The sequence below is a fragment of the Dermacentor variabilis genome, chromosome 9 (genome assembly GCF_050947875.1).
Source record: "Dermacentor variabilis isolate Ectoservices chromosome 9, ASM5094787v1, whole genome shotgun sequence".
In the NCBI taxonomy this organism is placed as follows: domain Eukaryota; kingdom Metazoa; phylum Arthropoda; class Arachnida; order Ixodida; family Ixodidae; genus Dermacentor; species Dermacentor variabilis.
In genome coordinates, this window is record NC_134576.1 from 38,006,971 (window position 1) to 38,031,087 (window position 24,117).

Genomic DNA, 24,117 nt, shown 5'->3' on the forward strand with positions numbered 1-24,117 from the left:
ACAGAGGGGTATATATCTATCTATTGTGGCGTTCTTACCCGTGCTCTTGGGACAAAGGAACGACAACACAATAATGCCAACAGTCACAAGGGCAATCCGTGGAAGTCTGTCTCACCATGACCGGATAGCAAGAAAATATGTTTGCCCCATGCTGGAAACTATCGCCTGGTCGTTCGCGCATACGGTCATGCGAACGGTGGCGCATTCGAATGATCATGTTCGTCCATTTTGGTGTAGGCCTCATCACGAGACGGTCTCACAGAAGCATGTATCGACGCACAAGCGGAACGTCCGCGCCGCTTGCCGACTTGAAACCAAAGAGGTTGGTCTGCCGTTAGGTGGCACTAGCAGTGCCACACTCGCGCCATCTCTCGTAATGCGTTGCAGCCAGACCGACCGCCGTCGTCACTAAGCTATGCGGCGAAGCCAGATTACAAGAGATGGGAAACACGAGACGTGCGGGGAAACAACATATCAGGGCACACATGAGAGTTGCGCATCCCCACACTATAGTTCTGTCTGTCTTTCGCTCTGTCTGTGTTTGTATGTATGAGTACGTTTGTATTTAACCATTTTCCCACCTACCTGGGTAACTGGGTGGTCTGTGGCTGAATGGTTAGTGCATCAGGCTGCTGTTCCGAGGTAGCAGAGTTTGAAACCAACCATCGGACCCAACTTGGGTCACTGAGTATGCGCCAATGCGTACATACGTACATGCCGCTCTTCATCGAACCTTTTTCATGCCAACATAGATCACTAAATGCAGGACTGGGTAGTAGGTACCACTGTTCGATGAAACTCACGAAGCCGACGTGGAGTACTGGATATGTGCCACTCGGTCTGTGCTGCACTTCAATGAATGTCTTTGGTGCCAACTTGGATAACTAGGTATGTGCCACGGGGCATGCGCCACTCTACACTGATGAAAAAGACCCCTCGAGCTTACCCGATGCTGAGCAGAATCGAACCTGCCTTAAAAGGGTTACTCAAGGACAACAAACTGACAATCAGTAGGCTTTGCCACAAATGCACTGGGTATTTGCTGCTTTTCAATGAATGCCTTTCACGGCAACACTTCAGCGAGCTGTGCCATGAATGCATTGGGTATTTGCTCCTCTTCAATGAACCTCTCGCCAACTCGGTTCACTGTATGTGACAATGAGTGTGCATCTAAGCGAGTGAACAATTCTCAGCCATTTGCAGGCACCAGAACGTCACGCTTCCCGTCTTGGAGGCCATGCATGGACTTCTTAGCAGTGCCACTGGATAGTACAGCATGGCCGGAAAGCATGAGGGAGGATCCCGGTTGATGTATGGCACGTTTCACGGCAGCGTCCGCATGCACTGGCACACCATGCATATCAGATGCAGGCTTCGCGGCGATGGCACTAGATGGTACCGAGTGTTCTTGAGGGAGCATGAAAGAGGAATCCCGCAGCAGTACACACCTCATTCATAACTCGTTTCGATGGTGGCAATATGTTGTGTTCTTTTATTGATTACACGCTAACGCATTATGATCGACAGTCATCGTGAAATAGGTTCTCCACAATTTTTCTAGCTATGAATTTGGGGCACGCTATAGTGTCTACTTTTGCTAATTTGACCTTGACAGGGCCGACAAAATTGATGAAATTATCCAGCGGATCGAAATAAACAAGATGCACAGAAATCTCAACACACCCCCAATTCATTTGGCAATATATCCCAGAGATTTTTGAATCACATATACAGCTGAGGTATGCAAGCCAATTTTAGAACATGGCTTAATTAGCAAAAAGTTTGCATGATGTTGAATACAGCCACAATGCATTAGAGGTGCAGCCTTAGTTAGTGTACACATTTCACATTCACCGAATCAAACGCGCGCCCACCTTCAATGTGTTAAATGTAGAGAACCAAAGCAGAAGTTACATTAAAGCTCCTAAACATTGTAGAAATTCAGCGCACACCCAATTTTTGAGCAACATAAATATGTGTTGCACAATGGTGGCCGGATTTTTAAAGTTAGCTTCACCGCAGTTATTTAAAGTCAGCTTCGCTTTAATACATCTGTGTAATGGGGTAAAGCGTACAATCGCCGCGAAGGCTATTTTGGTTTTGTGTCCGATTGCAATGTGCAGGCAATTCTCGGCCCAATATTGATGGAGAGAAAGAAAGGCACGCATTAGAATCTGGTAAATATTTTAATAAGACATTGTGGGCTACGGTCACTCCTTGAAAATCTTCCTACAACAGGCCGAAAATTGGTGTTTTCAACACTAGATGACATGTGTTCAACGCAATCCCTGTACTCTGAATGCTGCAAAGACCTATGCTGCCACTATTGCAGTCACCACTGCAGTCACCATTGCGGTCGTGTCGCGTGTGTGATGACAAGCAAAGTTCGAATTATATGGCGAAGGCCACTTTTAGGATAGAAATAACGAAAGTTTGAGTGCTGGCCAGACCTCTCGATCAGAAATGAATTAACAGAAAAATCGAATTAACCGGAGTTGAAGCAACAGAAGTCTACTGTATTTCTAATTTGCTTAGGAGCTTTAATGTCATTTCAATATTAATTTTCTACTTTGGACACACAGAGAGTGGTTGCCCATTTGATTCAGGGACTTAGAATCGGGCAAATACTACCGAATAAATCAGCAGTGTGTTTTGATGTTTTTTCTGCACCTTGTGGCCAGATAATTGTGGCCAGACTCACATGAGGTGTGGGCTGGAAACCAAACGGCGTATCTCTCTTCAGATTCCTCTGACAATATTCCCCATGGTGTATACTAGTGGCCTCAGGCGATATTCTTCCTTGCGCAAAGTTTCTTATGGGTGGCTACCAGTCACTGATGATGTATCTACATTTGGGTGAAAGTATGGCCTGAGCGATAGCCAGTTCTGCGATTTCCCTATTATAAGAGCGTACCAAGCACAGCTTATACCGTTTTTTTTCTTCATTTATTTTTAATTAAAGTTTGGGTTGTTGACCTTTATTCCAGTCCCCCCTATATTCTTATTATTACAGTACTAGCCAAGAAAACATATAATCCAAAGTAACTAAAAAATTTGACGATTCAACTTTAGTTGACATCAATGTAATGTGAAACGTTGCGGCACTAGGTGCCGACACGTGCTGAGCTAGTGGGGCTTCGGCGGCCCGAGATGCCACATTTTATTCTTTTGCCATTGCATGGTGTTTTAGGACGGTGATAGGAAACCAAAAGAAAATCAAGCCAATGGGCGACACCAGATGCTGTGAGAGCAAAATATGATGCTCACATTCACGCCGCCTGCAGCAGGGAATGGCGACATGTTCGGGTTATCGCCTATTCAAAACGTGCAGTACACTTCGAACGGCACCACACTGTTGAGAAAGATAGGTTAAGATGCTTATCACTGCCAGGCTTATCGCAATAAACTTGGCAGTGATAGCTGTGAATGCAGTGTGCTACACTGGTGCTGAAAAATTCTGTTTTCCGGGAATGCATGAACCGGAAAAAATAAGTGTAACTCTATTGGGTCATTTTTTGTATTCTCAATAGAGCCCTGCAAGAGCCTGACTTTTCAGCCTAGGCCCAGTTTATGAAGGCTGAGCCCAGCATGGGCCCGTAATACCAAGCCTGGGCCCCGCGAGGACCCAGGCATACATGACCGAGCCAAGCGCAGGCCCAGCCCGGATCCATGGTTCTAAGCCCAGGCCCACATCAGGCCCGTGTTACTAAGCCTAGGTTCTGCCCAGGCCCAGGTGTTCATTACTAAGCTTAGCCAAGGCTCCCATGTGCACAACCAGGTGCAGCCTATGAGTTTAATTTTTTTTTTTTTTTTGCTTACAGATTACAGGTTTACAAGCGTATGTGTCAGCCTCACCTTCTTGGGATCTAATCAGCTGCAGCATACAAGCAATAAAAGACCGAAATCTTTGTTTCTCTCATGGGAACATCAGTAATCTGGCCCATTGCCTGTGCTGTTATATTTCCATTGGTACGCATGAATTTACCTTGATTATACAATTTGGTCCTATGAGGTGTGATTTAGCATGCAAATACATACTGTATTTACTGGAATAAGCGCGTCAAGGACAAGCTGGCTGCATGCAACACCGACCTTGTCGTGATACCCAGTGGCATGACATCGCAGCTCCAGCCGCTCGATGTTTGTTTGAACAAGCCAGTGAAAGATAGAATTCAGGCACTCTACACTGAATGGCTTGTCAGTGGCTGCTACGAATTCACGCCCACCAATAAAATGAAGTGTGCCTTGCTGCAGGACTTTGCTGGATGGGTGAAAGATGCACAATCCCGTCTGCCATGGTCAAGGCCTTTAAAAAGTGCGGTATTTCGAATGCCATGGACGGCACCGACAATGAAATGCTTTCGTCTGTTGATAGCGGCTTTTAGAATTGAGTAAATACGGTATGTAAAAATATACAAACAGGCAAATTAATGAGCATACAGCATAAAACAAATGCACAAGTACAAAGAGACACCCCTTGTGTTAGCGCTAAAATAATATAATTGTATCGAGAGTTGTCATAGTGCAATCAAAAAAGCGGTATCAGGGAAATGGTTTAAAAAGCTGTTTTTGTGTAACTTATGTTTCCTTATGTGGTAATAAAGTTCGTTTTTGTGGAAAAGAAAAAAATTTAGAACTTAATCTGTTTTCCTTTTTCCTTCTTTTTTCTTTGTTTTTCGTTAAGGTATATTAAGAGCAAGCTCTTTGCACGTGTCACTTCAGCTTGGCACAGAATGCCTTGAACCATGCAATGCATTTTGTTCATGTGTGCTCAAAAGCAACGACTTGGGTTCATTAATGAGCGGCCCAATCCTAGGTCAGGCCTGCGGCGTTATGCTGAAGCCTGGCCCGGGCTCAGCGAAAATGCTTCGAAAGGCCCGGCTCGGGCTCTCAGGTCAGCCCAAGCCCGTGCAGTGCTATAGTTCTTGACAACCACTGGCACTGAGAAATCGTACCTAACTGTACCGTATCAACGAGGTTCTACTGTATTTGGTTTGCGATGCTTCTAAATTTTTTATTATTTATCTCAACCAGACAGGCAATAACGTCAAAATGATTAGCTTTCGTTATGCGTAGAGTGCTGTCCGGCAGTTGCAGACATGTTTTCTGTGCGTTTTTACCTGTGTAGCAGGTGGGCATAGCCATAAGTAAAGCCGTAATAATTAATTAAGTCTAGTTTAAAAAAAGACACTGCCACATGACACATGTCAAGAAAGGCATTGCAATGCCACACCATGTGTATACCACCCCCCAGAACTTACTGAGTGGCCAGCTGCTTGCTTACGTGACTGAATCGAAAATGATTGCAGCAGAAATAAAGATTGATTGATTGACTAATTTATATATATATATATATATATATATATATATATATATATATATATATATATATATATATATATATATATATATATATATAAACGAGGAGAAAGGGGGTTAACCGAGGGGCCCGATTTTTATTAGTCATATCAATCATGAGAAGCCAACAAACACTGACACCACGGACAACATGTTGTCCTTGGTGTCAGTGTTTGTTGGCTTCTCATGAGATATATATAATATATTGAATCTTGTGACTTACAGGCTACACGAGGTGAGGTAACAGAAAAGAAGGGATGCAGTTTTACGAGTCAAGTAAGATTCCCCTTAGTGTGTGAAAAAACATGCAAGGCCTCTACGGTTGCCAGGCATAGCCGAAATGAGTTGTAGAAACAGCTGCTGCATCTGTTTGTTGCATTCATAAAAGCAGCAGGTGTCCTTTGGCTAACCTCATGTGGCTGCTCACTCCGGTTTACGCTAAGACCCTTTGAAATTAGACAGCACGTGCCACCCAATTCTTGGCCATTCAAGCCCAGATGGCACGTGCTGCCATCTATAAGCAAAACTCCAAAGTCGCACTAGCCGTCGCAGTCACTGCTTCGCACTCGGAGGAGCAAGTGCTCGAAAATTGTCCTTGGCCTACAAAGTCTGCGCATGAAATCACATCATTTGCTCAGTGAAGCGCTTGCACTGTCCTTTGCTCAACCGAGAGTGAAATCTCTAGGGCATGCAACATTGCCTTTGACAGCAGCCTACCTGCGCGCAGTGGTAGAGCAGCTCGTAGAGGCGTTGCTCCGAGAGCATCCGCATCACGACCGACGCATCGTAGTACAGGTTTTCCCGCAGGAACTCCCTGCATGCATAACCACAATAAAATTAGAAAAACCGGAGAATGCAAACGTTGAACAGGACAGTGCACGATGTTGGCCTAGTTGGTGCTGCATGGCTTAGCAACTTCTTGTCGGGCTAGCTGGTACATGGCTAGAAATGGTTTGAGGCAAAAAATAAAACACTGACTGAGAACAATCACTCGTAACAGTGCAGCAAGACGGTACACGGGAAGGGAGACTTAACAGTGGTCTTGTTGCAGCAAGGCAATATACGGTGCGCACAGCCCCAATCCTAATACTATCCCATCAACGGATAAGAACAAAACTTTTTCAAAATGCTTATATAATGCTGTGAATGAAATGCAGAAAAAGCAACCCATCAATTTTGAAGCCAGTTTAAAAAATTGAAGAGTCCACATTCCTCAAGTGCAATTCAAATGGCCTGCCCATGAGCAAGGAGTTATGAAGGTTCATACACCATTAGCGCCTTTACTGCCGTCAATGAGTAAATCGGTGTCAGAAAGACAGTGCTACGGTTTTCTTTTTTTTTTCTTTTTATTGTGTAAAATGCAAAAGAATGGCCAGAAACCGTGCGAAGACACAGCTGACAGCGTTCCAAGAAATCAAATGGACACAGAATTTTCTGCTACTTTCAGAAATTTTACTTGTCGCCTGGAAGTTTGCACGGCGGCATGCCCGTTGCTATGTGATTGTGTGCCGACAGCAATCAGTGTGCCCGCCTCGATCCGAATTCACTCTTGCTACTTGCTCACTTCCACGGCAGCAAGCAATAAATGGTAAGATAAGCCTTCGCTTCATCTCAACCCCACACTGAGTACCCAGCATATGAAATTTTACATACACTGCAGTCTCAGAAGCCGTGAAGTCACAAAAGTGTTCCAATTTCCAAATGTCAGATGGCATCCCATCATTTACCACTCGCAGCATGGAGTGGATTTTCGCTGGCGATGACAGGACATTTAAACTAGATGTAGTACCCTCTAGATAAAATGGTGGCCTCATGGCCCGTTTAAGATTTTTCTAAAGCCATAGGATTGTATTGGTTCGGACAACAACAAACATTTGTCACTATTTTTTTATTCTCGATGCTGTGCCCAGGTATAAGGGTGTCATTTCTTAGCTGTACCAAATTCTTAAACATTGCCTTCGGCAGATGACACAATTATAACCCTTGAGCTAAATTTACCTCTAGGAGAAATCAAAATGTTTCATTTAATAATTACCATAATTACATCAATGAACTTCCTAATTATTGTCTTTATGGCACATATTTCTATCAACTAATTGTACCTAGTGAGTTAGCAAGTCACATATACTTGGAACGAATTCTGAGGATGGCACCGGTTTTGTAATATGCGCCATCAAAGTTGCAGTAAAAGTGCACTGTTCTCGCACTTACTTTCTTAAGGAAGTGCTGTTTCATGCATTGAAGCCTGAAAGTAACTGGAACGCCAATGCATTTCGTTGCACACTTCCAAAAGTATTACCTCGAAACTGCTATAGTCCTAAGATTTCATGCAAACTGGATGCGCCTTGCAAACTCACCGGCCACAATTCCTAAATTGAAATACGCACCATAAAGTAATTAATTAAAAAAAGTTGCTTATTGCAATTATGTTAATTATTCAAGTAAGCATCTTGATTTTTTGTATAATTAGTGACCACCCCAGCAAGTAATTTAGCTGAAGGGTTAGCATTACGCTATCTGCCACAGGCAATTTTTAAAAATTTGGTGCGGCTAAAAGACACCTATCTCATACGGCAGTTGTCCTACAGAGAAGAAATGTGACAGTATGACAGTATTACCAGTTTAACGCATCGCTTCAATATTGCATGCATGTGGATATTTTTTTTTTCCTCTTTATTATGAGCTTCACAAGCACGGCCCTACACAGCACAGAAGCATGAGCTCGTCCTTTGCTAAGACGAGTTAAAACAACCTCTTGACCCCCCCGCCATGTCTTTGCCAAGGGTACCGTCAACGAGTTCTTTTTTCTAAGAATGAAATAGATGTCGACAAATACTATTTCTTTCCCTGTTATAATGCAATGCAATCATACTTTTATTATCAGTGGTTGAGTACTCTGGTGACAGAATTATAATGACAAGTTGCTACACACCATCGGGCCAGTACCAGAACATTCCGGGTCTCAGATCATGTCCTGTAGTCATCTCACTTTCTTAATTACTAAAGCTCTCCTCTCCCTAATTTTGATGCCTTAGATGTTCTCGAGCATTAATCTGTCACTTTCGCTAGACCTAATAGTTGCCTTTGGTGTCCATTTTAGGGAGGAAGCAGGGCCGAAAATTAACTTTTGAACCTTTGAGCAGATATCTATAAAAGTCTATAGCTACATGTATCCTATTGTTTCAAGTATACATTCTATACTTCATTAATACAGATAAAATAGAAAACAAGTTACAGCTGTCATATAGACCAATTAGGTGAACCACCTTAGGAAAACTATCATTTCAGAAATAATTAAGACACACTGACTGTTTTTGTCAGATATTTTCAAATTCAAATTCAAATTCAAATTCAAAGAGTTTATTCAGACAACGTGGTACAGTTGCCTAGGGCGCAGACCAAAAGGCAAGTGGTTGCCTGACAAGGAGTCTGTGCCCTTGCTCCCATCTAGGGGGTTATAGTGCAGGATAAGGTCAGTCGCATGTTTTTCATTACATTTCTGTAACAGTGTCATCACTTTGAGGCTAAGTTCAATTTTTCTTCTAATCAATATATGTTAAATAAGTAATGGTTTTTGTGTTAATAAAAATTTAGAAACAAAAAATACCTTATCTTATTCCTAACAAAATTCCAGCCAAGAAACTGCTCTGAAAGCAGGTTGTGGTAAAGCAATTTGGAATGTAGTTTCCCTAAAGGTATTGCTCGGCCAAAAAGTGCAAACTGTAAGAATGAGCTCAAAGATTTCAGAACATGCTATTTAATAATGATAATAATAATTAATCAATGTACCCTGCTCCGTAGGGTGGACCCTCCTCTTCAATTCAAGCCTGCTCTGCAGCAACTGCTGCAAGTCATCTTCACTTTCTTTCAGCTTTTATGCAAACCAGCGCCCATGTCTTTGCTCGCAGAGAGGCACGCCACAGTCAGATTTATGCCTTTCTTGTTTTAATTTTTACTTTGTGGTCTGCTGCACTATCGATGAAAGGTCTCCCATGATTAAAATGCGCAAAAGAGCAACTTTATAATGCGGGCATTCACTCCATGTTGGGTTTCTTACACGCTCTATGGCTCCGCCATGAACACAGTCGACTCCCATTAATACGAAGTTCACGGGGACCGCAAAAAACTTCGAATTAAACGAACTTCCAATTAAGCACAAAACACAAAAACAGCAGGTAGCGAAATAGAGTGTTTTCTCCAAGAAAAATAGTCGGCCATCTTGCTCTGCTTCTTCTTGCCGAATCGCACTGCTGAAAGCAAGTTCTGCAGGCTGTAGATGTGGCAGAACGCTTCTTCTGCGTTACCTTCAGCGGCAAAGAAGCGCTCTGCGAGAGCAAGTCCCGCAGCTGCATCGGCAGCCTTAGGTTGCGGCTCGTCTTCAACGTCATCGTCGCTTTCATGGGTCGCTTCCTGGGGCCGAATAATTTCCCCAATCTCGTTATCCGTTAGTGCACCGCACGTTCCAACCGCCTTGTCTACAACGACGTAATCTTCAAAATTGACGTCCCCGAGAGCATCACCAAAATCAGTGCCGTCAAGCTCGCTTGTTGACGCTTCCTCCGCTGAAATTTCAGAGGCATCCTCCGAGGAAGCTGCCACAAAACCGCAAGCCCTGAAGCAGTTTGTAAGGGTTTCTTGCTTCACATGATCCCATGCTCACACTAACATGTGAAGGCACTGAGCAGGCTCACCTCATATTTGCGGAGTTATCCATACACAAAATCATGCACTTAATGATGCCTTGATGATGCGCTTGATGCCTTCTTGATGATGCCTTGGTCCATTGGCTGCAAAACAGCTGTTGTGTTTGTAGGCAAAAATGCGAGGCGTTTTGCACTCAAAGCTGGCATATTCACTTGAGCACTGCAGTGATCCACAAGGAACAGCACCTTGCGGTTCGAAGAAGCAAACTGCAGTCCAATTTTGTTATCCAGCTCTTGAAGATTTCGGCCGTCATCCACGCTTTCTTGTTCAACTCATAGTCCACAGGCAGCGTCTTTACACCTTGGCGGCTTTCCCGATCACAAGTAAGCGACATCGTTCCGTGCCAGTCATGTTTGTCGCAATCAGCACCGACACCCTCTCCTTGCTGCGTTTGCCCCCAGCACAGTCGTCGTCCTTGAATATCAGGGTCTTCTCTGATAGAAGCCGATAGAAGAGTGCAGTCTCATCTGCATTGAAGATGTCTTCCGGTCTGTATTCGCCGAAATATTCATGCAGCTTTCCATCCTTCCATGTGGCGCATGTTTCCTTGTTCACGGACGCTTTTTCACCACACACGCTCTTAAAAACCAGGTCATGGCAATCTTTAAAGCGCGTCAGCCATCCATCTGACGAAACGAAGTCATCGATCCCCAACATTGCTGCAAGCGTTCATGCTTTCATAGCAACAATGTCTCCGCTGAGAGGAAGTTTGTTGCTCCTGGCCTCCCTAATCCAAACCAGCAGAGCCTTCTCCAACTCTGGGTAAGCACCGGTGCGCATTCGCTTCCGAGACGTCTTGAATTTCTCGTTCTCAAATGCATCCATTATGGGCACCCTGCAATGAAGTTTGCCTGTACATGTCACGCCACCTAGCAGCAGCGGTGAGCACCCGCAGGTAGGCCCTCACCATTATTTCACCATTGTCCGTGGTGCGCTCACGCCCGCCTGAAAGCCTGCTTTTCCAATTTTCCAATGGATTCATCACAGCTTCTTGGCAGCTCCTTTGTGAGAAGTGTGAACAAAAAGAACAAGCACAGATACTGCTGTGTTAAGGATTGTCACAACCGCAAAGGGGATGTCTTCATGAAATTGCACTGCTTGCCTTCAAAACTGCGGAAGCAACCCGGCAGCTGAAGTGGATCGTTGCGGTTCATGTCGGTCTGGCAAATTTCTGTTAAACGAACTAGGACGTAAATGCAAAAACAAGAAAAAATAAACAACCAGCAGCAGCATCCGTAAAAACACGCAATAAAGCGTCAACTGCATAAAAACGCGTGAACTGATTCCCGCTTTTGTAAATTAGTTTAGGTAGTTGTTTAGCTCGTCTTACTCCAAAACAAACACGCAGCGGTTGTTATGTGTCAAATTTAGCTTCGTAAGCGCTCCGTGCTGGAGCTTTGTACACGCTGTGTTTCTTTCTGCGCCAAGATCCAGACACGAATTCTGGAACCGAGCTTATTCGTGCCGACATTTTCTCGTGCTTAGAACAACAGAACTAAGGTTGGAGTGCACAGCAGCGCACGTCCAGTATTCGAAAATTAGTATTTATCTCACGTACGCTAGCGCATATTTGTTCAGTCTTCACATTGTTTAGTCTCAGCTGATTGCTCTCTATGATGCTTCAACGGTAATGCCCTCTCACATTCGAGCCCAAACGACGATACCAGAATATGCTCGAGGCACTTTGTCAACGGAGAAAAAAACACTTACCTGCCAATTCGCCAAAACCTCTACAATTGTGAGGTTCAACGCACGCTCCAAGTAATTAAGCGACAATTGACAGTTCAGAGATGTCCACGGCCGTATTTGCTCACTTAAGTGGCATAAAATTATTATTTGTTAACTAACTTTGAGTTCGACATCGTAAGCATGCTTGCTATGTTGTGACAAATATCTCGTGACCTGCGGTGGTTGCTTAGTGGCTCTGATGTTGGGCTGCTAAGCACGAGGTCGTGGGATTAAATCCCGGCCATGGCGGCCGAATTTCGATGGGGTGGAAATACCAAAACATCTCCGTAATTAGATTTAGGTCCACGTTAAAGAACCTCAGGTGGTCCAAATTATTCCGGAGTCCCCCACCATGGCGTGCCTTCTAATCACACCGTGGTTTTGACACCTAAAACACTGTAATTTAATTTAAGCACCTCACTGCGATGTCCATGATGTTTACATCTTTGACACGATATACATGGCTGTAGTCGTAAATCTGACGTCCTTTCTCAAGCATCAGTGGTCCAAAATGGGCTTCGATGTTTTGATTGTCTTAAAACCGCAATTCAGAACATCTGACAGGTTTCAAACGAGCGCCGCAGAAGCATGCCTCCGTAGCAGTGGCCGCCTCGGTGTTTCGCGCAACTTACACGGTGGCGCTGACGGCTGAGCCGATCGCTGCACCACCTGACTATTGCAGGGAGCCCATTGTGCGCTTGTTCTTGATGTAGTTTGAGAGCGTGTTCGGCTTGATCCCGTACTTCCGCGCTATGTCTTGTTTGGCGGCACCTCCCTTCTCAACTTCCTTCAAAACCTCGACTTTCCTTGCCAGGTCGAGCGTGCGATAAGAGCCACGGTTTGCCATGGCTATCAACTGTGCGACTATGTACAGTCGATTCCGAAGCGTAGGATCACCCGCGGAAGAACCTAGCCAACGAGCTACACGCACAAAGGCCCTCGACCAACACACGCCACAGCACACGCCTCGACATACGCTGCGCACGCTGGAAGCCTAATCTCGCACAATCTCGCCACTGCCAGTATGCAGCGTTGCGTGCACCTATGGCACCCGCGTGGTCTCCGCGATCAGCTCCGGCCACGCACGGCAGCCGCTTCGCCTCCCGCCGGAGCTGACTGCAGAGGCTACGGCAGCCGTAGCAATGAATAATCGCGCCGCTCCAAGAAGGGCGGCATTGCGGACGGCTGCGGTGGCGATGACACCAACGCAGAGCACGAAGCTGTTGCAGCACTTGAAAAATTGCGCATTCTACCAAATAATGACGGTCACCTCGAGGATCCTGGCTGAAAATTAACTTCCAATTAAACAATATTACTGGATGAGAACTTCGAATTATCGAGCGATTTCTTCCATAGGATTACATGCAAAACTGACAGGACCAGCATTTCACTTCTAATTAAGCGAAAATTGCAATTAAGCGGCTTCGTATTATCGGGAGTCGACTGTACAGTGTTCATGAGTGCTTTCGATGGCGAGCACATGCCATCGTCACACGAAGAAAAATAATTTCCTTCTCTTATATGGTGCAGACTGCAACCAAACCTAGCGATTAGCTTCTTTATTTATTTAGGAATCCAAAATAAACAAAATTACAAGATGTGGTTTTTCGCTAGAAAATTGCAATTTCGGCCTTGCATATTCTGAGTGTGCTGGCTGAAGATGGAAATACTTTGTTGCAAATTGCTATACCTAAAGCCCTCATCGTCTAGGAACATCTGAAAGCAAAATATACACTCCGTGAATCAATATTTTGCATGCATAGAGGTGTCTAACTATATATTGATGTGAAAGCCTAATGCAGCTAGCTCATTGTAACGGTCATACCCGAGAAAAGTGGTGCCTGGTCCAGTGATGCAAAAAATATCATCATCAGGAATGGCTCATACCACTGTAAGCAAGCGAAGATTAAATACCTGAATATGAATGAAGAAACGACAGAAAGAAAGAACGAAAGAAGGAACAAAAGAAAAATGAACAAAACAAAGCAAGAAAGAGAAAGAAAGAATGACGGGAAGAAAGAGAGAACAAAAGAACAAACAAAAGAACCTTTAGATAGTGCGTTAGGTACTTGCATGGGTCGTTGAGGAGGTCGACCGACAGAGCCATATTTTTACTTCACACTGCGACTTGTTACATCTCGCAAGAAGTCCGACCCCTTCAATCGTATAACTTAATGCATTACCATGTAAGCAGCAGGTTTTTGCCTTCACCTTTTTTTTTTTTTCATGTGTCATTAACTACCCGAAGTCTTGCTCACATTCATTCAATCATGTTACCAACTTGTACTATTTGCACTATTGTTCATGCCTGTCTCTGTATCCATTCTGCTTGGACTAGCACATGATCTGCATCATTTCGGAAAAAGTTAAACCTCGATATAAGGAATATCAATATCATGAAATTCTCAATATAACAAAGTATGTACCTTTTTAATAACTTCCTGTCTATATAAATTTCCTGTCAAGAATGCTATGTCACGCTGATAACGCACATGCCATTCATGACTTGGAAGTACCGGGCTACCAGCGTTAAAGAAAGGAAACACAAGCAAAGCAGATGATGATTATTGTTGTGGGACAAAGTATGCAAACATTTTTTAAGAGTGATGGGGATCAGCGTGACTGAGCTCACATGTGGTCCCACTGCACGCAACACTATAAGCTGCTGGGATGGAGTGGACGTGAAAGCGTCGCTGGCTTCGCTCAATTCACTACGTCGGCGTGAGCATATCATGGACACGGCATGAAACCATACCTTTCGTTGCCGACTTTCAACGAAATGACTTTCTTTTTCATTCAAATTTGCTTTTTCCAATTACCTGATAATCTGGCAAGTATTGTGACTCCTTCCATGCAAGAAAGATCTATCGGAAACAGTACTTATTTCCATGAAAAAATCGAATTTCGCTGTAACGAAATTTTGATATAACGAAGCAAATTGACGACTTTACCGAGTTCATCATATCGAGCTTTAGGAGGTAATCAAATAGGCAAGGAAAGGAGGGGTGTCGTGCCTGAATGCCTGGAGGACGGCATCGCGGTCAGCCGTGCCATGGCGCTTGCTCAGCACCTGCTGCACGAACCCCAGGGCAGCCACATTGGCGAAGTGAACCCGGTCGGGCACGGGGATCTCCGAGGCCCTCGTGCCAAACAGCACTTGCACGTAGGCCAGCAGCTCCGAGAGGAAGCCCCGGCTCGCAAAGTGGGCCACCCTTTTCAGCTGAGGACACTGCAATGGGGCAGGAAAGGGTGGGGGTGGGTGCGCAAACAGCAAGGCAAAATGCAGCTGACAATGCTGCTACCAGATCCTTCTCGCCCACTGCTGACCTTGGCAGGCCGCTGTTGGGGGATGCAGCATGCTTGTTTTTAGAGCAAAGCAAACTTAAAGGCCCCTAAAAGTAAGCTTATACACTGAAAGTGTGAATGCCAGAAGTGCAACACTTGGAGACATCTGCACATGTTCAGGAAACCAAAAGCTGACTTTTTTAACCACCGTGGTTTCTCAGTGGCTACCCTGTAGGGCTGCTGAGCACGAGATCGTAGGATCGAATTCCGGCCACGGTGGCCGCATTTCGATGGGGGTGAAATGCGAAAACACCCGTGTACTTAGATTTAGGTGCACGTTAAAGAACCCCAGGAGGTCTAAATTTCTGAAGTCCTCCACTACGGCGTGCCTCATAATCAGAAAGTAGTTTTGGCACGTAAGACCCCATAATGTTTTAAAAGCTGATTTCCACTGACAGATCAGGAACACTTCCAGGGCTAAATCTTCTGCTCCTTTTTGGAGCACGTCTGTTCCAATAGCAAATCTTGAGTGGATCTCAAGCTGAGATCACTCTGTGCATCAATCTTTGTGGAGCAGTCCTGTTGATCAGCATCGTCTGTACAGCAGGCAACATCAAGTAGCAGTCAGGCACTTGGCTTTTAATTTTATAGGGTTCAACATCCCAAAACAACTACACAGGCTATGAAAGACGTAGCGAGCCATTATGGGTTCATTTTAACTAGTACACGGATTTCCAGGAAGTGCACCCAAAGTATGGCACGAGCGTTCTTGCGTTATGCCCCCACCAAAATGCAGCTGCTGCGGCTGATAATCAAACCCATGACCTCGTGCTCAACAGCAGAACATGACCAACAAACCATCATGGGAGAGACTCCACTTAGTCGTCCTGTAGCACAAGCGTGCATGACCTAACACGTTCCATTTGCCAATCCATGGGGCTCCAAGTAGTGGGTCTAGTAGAGGACACAGTCGACCACTATTCAGAGAAGATAAGAATATTTGCTTACTGGTTAGATTACAGTTCCTTATAATTCACATTTGAGCTTTTGCTCACTGAGATTCCACTCACGATTCATTACGCTACGAGGCTGCGGCCAGATGCTGGTGTGGTAGGCCAGCCAGGTTTGCGCATATCCGAAACTGTTGTTTAAAAGAAAATGAGATGACAAGTGCCCCTGGTTAGATAACGAGGAAATCCTCTCCTTTGGAAGATGGTGCTCTATGGCAGTGTTTGTAGACTGCTTGATATTTATCTTTAAAAATTCAGCATAAAAGTTTGAAGGGATGTGGGGGACAGGTAATGAGGGCACATTGTGATTGGGCAAAGCTGCGACTGTCAGTGGTAATTCGGTGTGGTGTGTGATATTATTAAGGTTTCCTAAACTGCTTGCTGTTGCCACTGCCTAGTGTCCAAGGGGACTTGAAGAAGAGGAAAGAGAGACAATGCGCACTAACAGCTTCTCTGGATACTGGTTTGATTCTGCAGGGTTGTGCAACACTTCTGGGGATTTTTTCGTTTTTAATGCAAATAGCATCCTTAACCTACTTCAGCCACTTTCAGTCTATCTACCCTCTTTATACCAATCTCCAATTTAAAAAAACAATCCTTTCATATTCATTCAGTTCCTGGCGAAATCGAGCCCATGTCACATGGGTTCCTCAAGCAGAGCAGCCTGAAGCTTTAATGCTGTGCCACGAATGCCTGCAGGCAGCGAAGGATTCACTGGGCCTCTTCGATTTTTCACTTCTGGCTACCTGCAGGCTGCCAGGGCCAGCCAGAGCGTCTTTACTTTTCTCTGGTTGCTCCGCCCACCGCACCACACACTTCCACCGGGTGTTCGTTCTACTCAGGCTGGACGGTTCTGGCTACCCGCAGGCTGCCAAAACCAGCCAGGACGATTTTGGTCTGGCTGCTCTCTGGAAGGCCTCTGGCTAACGGATGACTAAAAGAGGCGATGGGCACTTGCCACCATCTTTGTGGGGACTTGACAGATTGCAGCACGGGCGCTTGAGGACTTAAACTTACGTGGCTCAGCCAACTGTCTATGGTCATCTTTGGATTTCCTTACTTCTAGTGTTATCTTCTTAGGTGCTAACACACCGTTCTGCATTGCGAGGCGGTGCAGTACAGGAGCTGGCGGTGAACCATTTAAAGCTCTTGTGTGCATATGTGTATGAGTCCCTTGAAGGCTTCTACCCGGCGGTGAAGAGCACGCCGCGCTCTTGTGCGTCCGTTATCCGCATCATGTTCCATGCAAGTTGTAGACAATTATTCCCACACATTACAGTACATTTTTGGTTCATCTTTCTCTGGTGGTGTTCCTTTTCCCATATCTGGCGTACGTATGTGGCGATATCTCCATTTTCTGCAGTTAGCGAAGGCATTGCAGCTAGCCCATGTTCACTCCATCTCTCCATCATATGCTCGGGTGGCAGCTCAAAACCGATATGTGTCCGAACTGCAGGACATTGATGTTAAGGATGCACTGGCTGAGTAATAGGCACATGTACATTAGCTTATTGCTCTTATTATCGCGACCAATATTGTTTTTTGGGTGAAACTTTTCGTTGGTGACAGGCGGCATGCATTTTCATGTCCCAGCTGCATCCCCAGCACCTTAGCTCCTTAGGGTCACAATGAGAAGCACCATCAGCCGAAACAAACTTTCTGAAATCGAAGCCCAAACAGGTTGGCACGAAACTTTATGCGTATCAGACGTACGCGATGTCTTGCTTTTTCAGGTCTTGTCAAGTGATGACACAATGCCAACTCATCAATGTCGCTCGAAATCTTACGAAAGTGATTGTATCTATGAATGCAACTATATATTTTCATGCTAGCAACGCATAAATGGGCTGACAAAGCCGAGCGCGCGCCTGCTTCACCGGGCGGTGCCATGCTGGTAGCATGTTTACATTTGGCCAGCTGTCCCAGCGTTCGATTTTGCAAACTTCGGGCAGCTTCGGGCTGTCTTGGGATCGCAGCCCACGTGACTTGCTGTCAGGACCGGAACTAGCTGGCTGCCGTCTGGCTGCCAGCGAGTTGCCAGAACTCCAAAAATTGAAGCGGCCCACTCTTAGCCTCGTCACACACCACCATATCGTACATCTCGGAGGCCACACAAAAGAAGGGAAACTTCACAAACTTCAAAGATTAGCCTAGCTGCACACACACGCCTCATACATGATGCATTTTGGCAGTGGTAATACAGTGTGTCCACTTCAGTGCGAATCACTGACCGTCAACAGCCAATTTGAGACGGGTTCTGCAGAAATTTTTGTTTGCTTGTTTTTACAGCAAACACCAGTGTTTATGACGCTTGGCACTGATGATGCCCACTCCTCATATCGAAGGCCTCACCCTCTGAAGTTGCATGTAAGAATTAACTGCAGTGCTGCCCTTGCACCTTGCTGCACTGTTCCCCGGTGCACAAAACAGTCACAAGCCAGTGAGTGAAGGAAGTTGGGCAACAATGAAACCAAAGTCACCACTTAACATGTGTAGCTGCTTTAAAGGGCGACTCCGGCACTTTTTCAACCATATTAGGATATTGACATTTTCGAATGGAATTGACAGTCCTGTCGCCGGTAGGGTGGTTCCATTTTCTGAGAAACTCATACATTATACTAAATAACCAATAAACGAGGTGCCGAAATTGAAACGGGTAGCTGCTTCTTATGAACGATGAGTCGATGACGTCAAATCTTACCTTACGATAATGTAAACGCGCAGAACACATGCTAACACGAAGTACATGTAAGCCTAATGCCAAAAAAAAAGACAAAGAAAGCAAAGCTGGTAATGTCTTCTGACGACACGAGGATCTTGTACAGCTCTTTCGAACTAGACATAAATTAATGTTGGAATGTGAAAAAAGAAATAAAAATAATACTGCCCGGCCCGCACTTTTGAACTAGAAAGCGATGATTTCAGCGACAGTATTAGTGCTAAAGGATCGCCGTTTGCTTCTGGCCACCATGCGAGGCAGCTGACATGCCCAAGCTAAACGCACTGTGTTGCGGCAAGACGAAGTGAAGCACCAGTTATCACGTCTGTCAAAATGGTGATTGTCAGCTGTCATCTCGTAGGAAAATTAGCCAGTTTTGTCGTTTCTGGGCGAAGTGACGTTGTAGTCACTGACATCACAAATTCACGGTGGCAAGTAAAAAGTCATACATTCATACATGAGTCGGAAACAGGCAACCAATATTTAAAATTCCTTTTCAGAAAAATTAAACGACGTACAGCCATATCGTCTGGAGCAGATACCAGAGTGTTAGGCCGCTCATCTCTCAAACATGCAGAATGGGTGGTGTAGGGCTACATGATTGTTTTGTATATACTTTCGCAGTGCCGCGAGTTGCCCACGTGTTTTGAGAATAGGGAGGCGTCCACTCCCCAATGCGTCGGGGCAGCAACCGTTTCTGTTTTTGAGGGGTCGGGTGGCCTGCGTGGTGTCGGGTGAAGAGCTGCGGCACGCGCCGGGGGGCGCGCGGTGCAGATGCGAAGAACGGATTCAGAGAATGTGGTCCTACGCACACCGGGTTGGCATTCCGCCGATGGTCATAATAGGTCCACAAAGACAAGCCTTGAGTGGGACAGCTGTACGCATTGTTGTGGCGCCTGCTCCCGAGTCCCCTGCTGGTTAGAGATGCCGCTGAGGTTTAGAGGGGCCTAGCAATGTGGACCACATGTTGTACATACGGAGTGGGGGTCCACTCCCCTACGCATCCGGGCTGCAACCATGTGCATCTTGTTTTGAGCACTGAGGAGAGCCTGCAAAGTGTCGAGTGACAACTTGCAGTGCGCGCCGTAGATAGAGGCGCAGTGCGCATGCAGAGATCGCGTTCGGAGAATGCCGTCTTGAGAACACCAAGTCTGGATGCCGCCAACGGTCATCATTTTTCCATGCGGAAAAGCCTTGAGGGGGGACTGCGGTACGCAGTGTTGTGACACCAGCGCCCGAGCCCCCTGCTGGCTAGAAACGCCACTGAGGTTCGAGATGGCCTCAATAAATTGTGCGTGCCTGGCGTGTTTGCTGAGGCCGTCACTGACCACGTGGAAATAGGAGAGGGAAATGAAGTTGTAGAAGGAAGGAAAACAGGGTTGTTTTTCAATACATTTACTTTTGAGAGTAAGGCCTTCCCTTTGGGTTGTGGCTTAAGCAAACTTTCAACTCTCATTGGCAACTGCTTCTGTGGGATGGGCTAACGGTCCTACCGCCTTTTTTCTTTGTCTCTTTCACCTATAACAATCGAAACGAGGTGCTTGTTTCTCAGTCTAGGCTGTAATCACTAAATCTGATATATCAGTAAGACTCCGTACGATGCAACTCTAGTCTGGGCCGTAACAACTTAGTGGTAGAACAGTGAGACTCGGTTGGTCGTATGTAGTGACAGTTGTCCTAGGCTCTAACTTAAGAAAAAGTAGAACAGTAAGGTGCTGTTTATTTGTGTGCTTTGCATCAGTGTTCTTCTGTTAACTCTGCATTTGACTGTGTAAATATTTTCGTTGCAATATATCTTCAAGTTCTGTTACCTCCAACCTGCCTCCTGCTTGATCAACGCCGATAATCACCTTGAAGAGACTTTGATCGACTTCAAAGAGAAAAGAACAAACTTAACTGAGAGAGTGTGAAAGAGAACCTAAACTCACAATTTTATTAAGGTCAGTGGACATAAAAAAATTGCCAGAGTTGCCATTTAAGTTGAGCATACGTCTTCAAATATTTTTACTGCTTTCAGCAGTAAGCACCACCTGCCAACTCTCTGAAGGACAGCAATTTTACCCCAATACCCTTGATCACTGCAAAAAGAAGCAGACACAACAAAAATGAGCATTTCTGGAATGGGCCAGGTGCAGCAACTTTTACAACAATGTGGCACCTAGCAGTTTGTCTTCCACCTACAGACTAATATTAGTGAAAGCGAAATGCTCGCTAGAGGATTTAGTCAACTGCGCCAGACCATATTCGCAATTAGGAACACGTCACAAAGCAGCTTTGCACGTTTCCAGCAGATAATTTCACATAGAATTATGGCACATTCAAGTGGTTACCTTCAAGTGCTCTAGAGTGCTATCGCAGCGCAGTTTACATTCGAATAGCTGAAACTGAGCACTTCGAACATATTTTAAGTGCTGCCCCCTAGCTCAGAGTGCTCAGCGACACTCCCACCTTCAACCTAACCTGGGAGCACAACCAAATGGCCAACAGAATCCCGATAACGCAGCTACTCTGATTTCCTTGAAAGCCACTAGCAGGTTTGGCTGGGGCAGCCTTTCTCTGGCTCCAATCTCAAGAGGGATCTGCATCGCTGCAAACCGAGTTGGAGCACAATAGGAACCAGCTGAACGTACCATTAAAAAAAAGTTATTGACTATTTCATGAAAGAACTTCCCGATGCTGCAGAGTGTTGGAAGGGGATTGGAAAGACATCCACTGTGTTGGAAGGCAAAATGGTCCATCAGCAAACATTCACAGCCTCATGAGAGTGTGGTACTTCATGTCACCACATTCTTAGTGCTACGCTTTGTGCACAGAGTGTAATACTTAAATAATTATGCAAATCCAACACACAAGTTAGAATCTCCGTGGAACGAAGCTTTCGTAAAGTGGTTACATAACTGCTATAAAACTAAATGTGATGCGTATAATTATCTTTATTCTCATCTATGCAACCTGTAATCTCGCGTCCTGTTTATGTCTGTGCATCGTACAGGTTACAACATTAATGTGATGCCATCTTTACGTTTATGCACAACAACATTCACAATCGACACCGAGATGAGATGCAAACAACAGTTCACGTGAATGCACACTGTGACGTGTCAACGCAGTGATGTCACGAGGATGAAGGAGATGTTTGTTGAGAGGAATGGTGAGGACAGATGCATGCCGAGAGGAGTACAACGCGAGAGAAGGGGGCAAGGTTCACCGTTATGTTTCATGTTTCATTCCTGCATCCATGGCCTAATGGAAGCTGGCGCATGTGCACATGCTCTCGCGCAAAGATGGTCTCGTGCGCACACGCTACGTGACACGAGGAACATGCTTATTGGGCAAGACAGTGGCAGCCACGGTGAGGAAAGTCTGGAAGGGTTTCCTAGGAAAGCTTTACTTTATCATCTATCAAAATTTTAGTACTGCACTACAGTTTTCTTGTCAAAACTTGCATGCGCCCAGCCATAGTTGCACTTTGGGCTCATTGCTGAGCCAAGCTAGGTTGATGCTTGTACTTCCCGCGGCATAAAGTGCCAATGTAAAAGAGAATAAAGCTCTTAGGCTCTAGTGCCATGTTTTTTACTGCCCAGTGCCCTAAGAATTATGGTTGCAGGGCACCAGTGCACACCGACCTTGGACAACTGGTAGAGGCGCACGGCCTGGGGAAACTGTCCACGCACGAGCTGTGCCTCCGCTGCTGCCTCGTACAGGGAGAACATGTCTAGGTTCAGCAGGGCACCCAGGTGCTCTGCCAAGGGTAGCGTTGAAGGGGAACCTGTGAAGCCCAGGAACAGGCGCTCCGCCGAACACCTGAAGAGAGGACATTGCATGCTTGCCATCAGCGACTACCACCACCACGACCACCGCATAATCATCCCATTCGATGTCCACTGCAGGACGATGGCCTCTCACTGTGTTGCGTTGGTTGACATCTGCAAATTTTTAAATCGCATCGTGCAACCCAATCCTCTACAGTCGCTGAGTGCACTTCCTTTTCCTTGGCAACCAACCTGTCACTATACTAGAGCCCCGGTTCCCTACTCCATGCATTGCATTACCAACAAATAACATTTTTCTCCCTAAACAACCCACACTATAACACTGTATACTATGGCCAACAAACACTGAAATCGAGAACAGCACCACGGAGAAATTTTTTGATTGACTTGCCCATTCATGAAAAGAATTATTGGAAAACAAAGCCACTGGGGTGATTGTTTTTCTCTTATTCCATTGCTTTTTATCACCTGTTCCACCAAATTGCCAATCGCATGAATACCACCGACACAACTTCATGCAAGCCAATGACAAAGAATAGAAAGGACAAACAAAAACAAGGGTGTTCTTAGAAAATCTGGACCCCTATATCACTTTTGTCAGCCTAGTGAACAGTAAACTAACAGATGGCTCGGGGTACTACAAGAAAGCTGTACGTTGAGACAACCACACTTACTTGGACTTGCAGGCATAGACGCCATATCGTGTCACCACCAAGCAGCCATCCAGAAAGGTCTCGGAAGTCAGTGGCACCTCGTCAGTACCCTTAAAGTCTTCACTCGCAGCTGCATAAAAGTTTCTTGCTTTTGCAGACCAAGTTTGTCGCATAAGAAGCATTGCCAGGTCATGCACTACTGAATTCTCTTATCCATTAACCCTTGGAAGCATATCCACATGTGTAATGTGAAAATTATGATAAATAAGAGAAAACTGAGCTGAAATGAGATAAAATTATCCACTTTTTGAGTTTCTTTCACACAGCAAGTAGTCACCTCTTGTTATAATGAAGTCGCTTCCTATGCAAAAATAGTTTCATTGTATTTTATACTTGTAGTAAGCGTACAAGCTGACATTGACAAAAAAAATTCACAATCACATATATGTAAAAGAAACCCAAGCATAATCTCTCCAATGGGTAAATAAAGGGCCTCCCATTGATATTGCTGGTCTGGCAGCGGCTTGGCGCGTGAACAAATGCTGAATTAAAAATGCAAGCTTGGCATTGTCGTTAATACGGAACCACTCGATTGGTGCAATCATACAAGATCGGCACATTGGCTTGCCAACTGTGGGCCAGCAAACTCAAGGTGCTGGCCAAAACATGCACATTGTTTCAGAATGTGCCACTATACAAGATGCTCTTTGCAAGCGTCTAACATTTTTGCAACCACAATAGATATATTGAGCTGTAAGCAAATAAATATTAGCTTTGCTGTCACCGATACTGCCTCGATTCTTTGCATTTTTGTTTCGTTAGATCAGTAAGGTACTCACTGAAATAAAGTATGGCCAACCAAATTTTAATTTACTTTGTTATATCTA

The 24,117-nt window shown here is 45.2% G+C and overlaps 1 protein-coding gene across 1 annotated transcript in view; it reads right to left on the bottom strand.

Moving 5' to 3' along the window:
* The window catches only part of LOC142592614 (uncharacterized), a 189,827-nt gene that overhangs the window by 88,856 nt on the left and 76,854 nt on the right, over window positions 1-24,117 (bottom strand). Inside the window, exons 10-13 of the mRNA XM_075704154.1 lie at window positions 23,252-23,360; window positions 22,431-22,608; window positions 14,805-15,019; window positions 6,076-6,172 (exon numbers count right to left, since the gene is read on the bottom strand). Of these exons, the coding sequence (XP_075560269.1) occupies window positions 6,076-6,172; window positions 14,805-15,019; window positions 22,431-22,608; window positions 23,252-23,360 (599 nt within the window). The remainder of the gene's footprint in view (window positions 1-6,075; window positions 6,173-14,804; window positions 15,020-22,430; window positions 22,609-23,251; window positions 23,361-24,117) is intronic.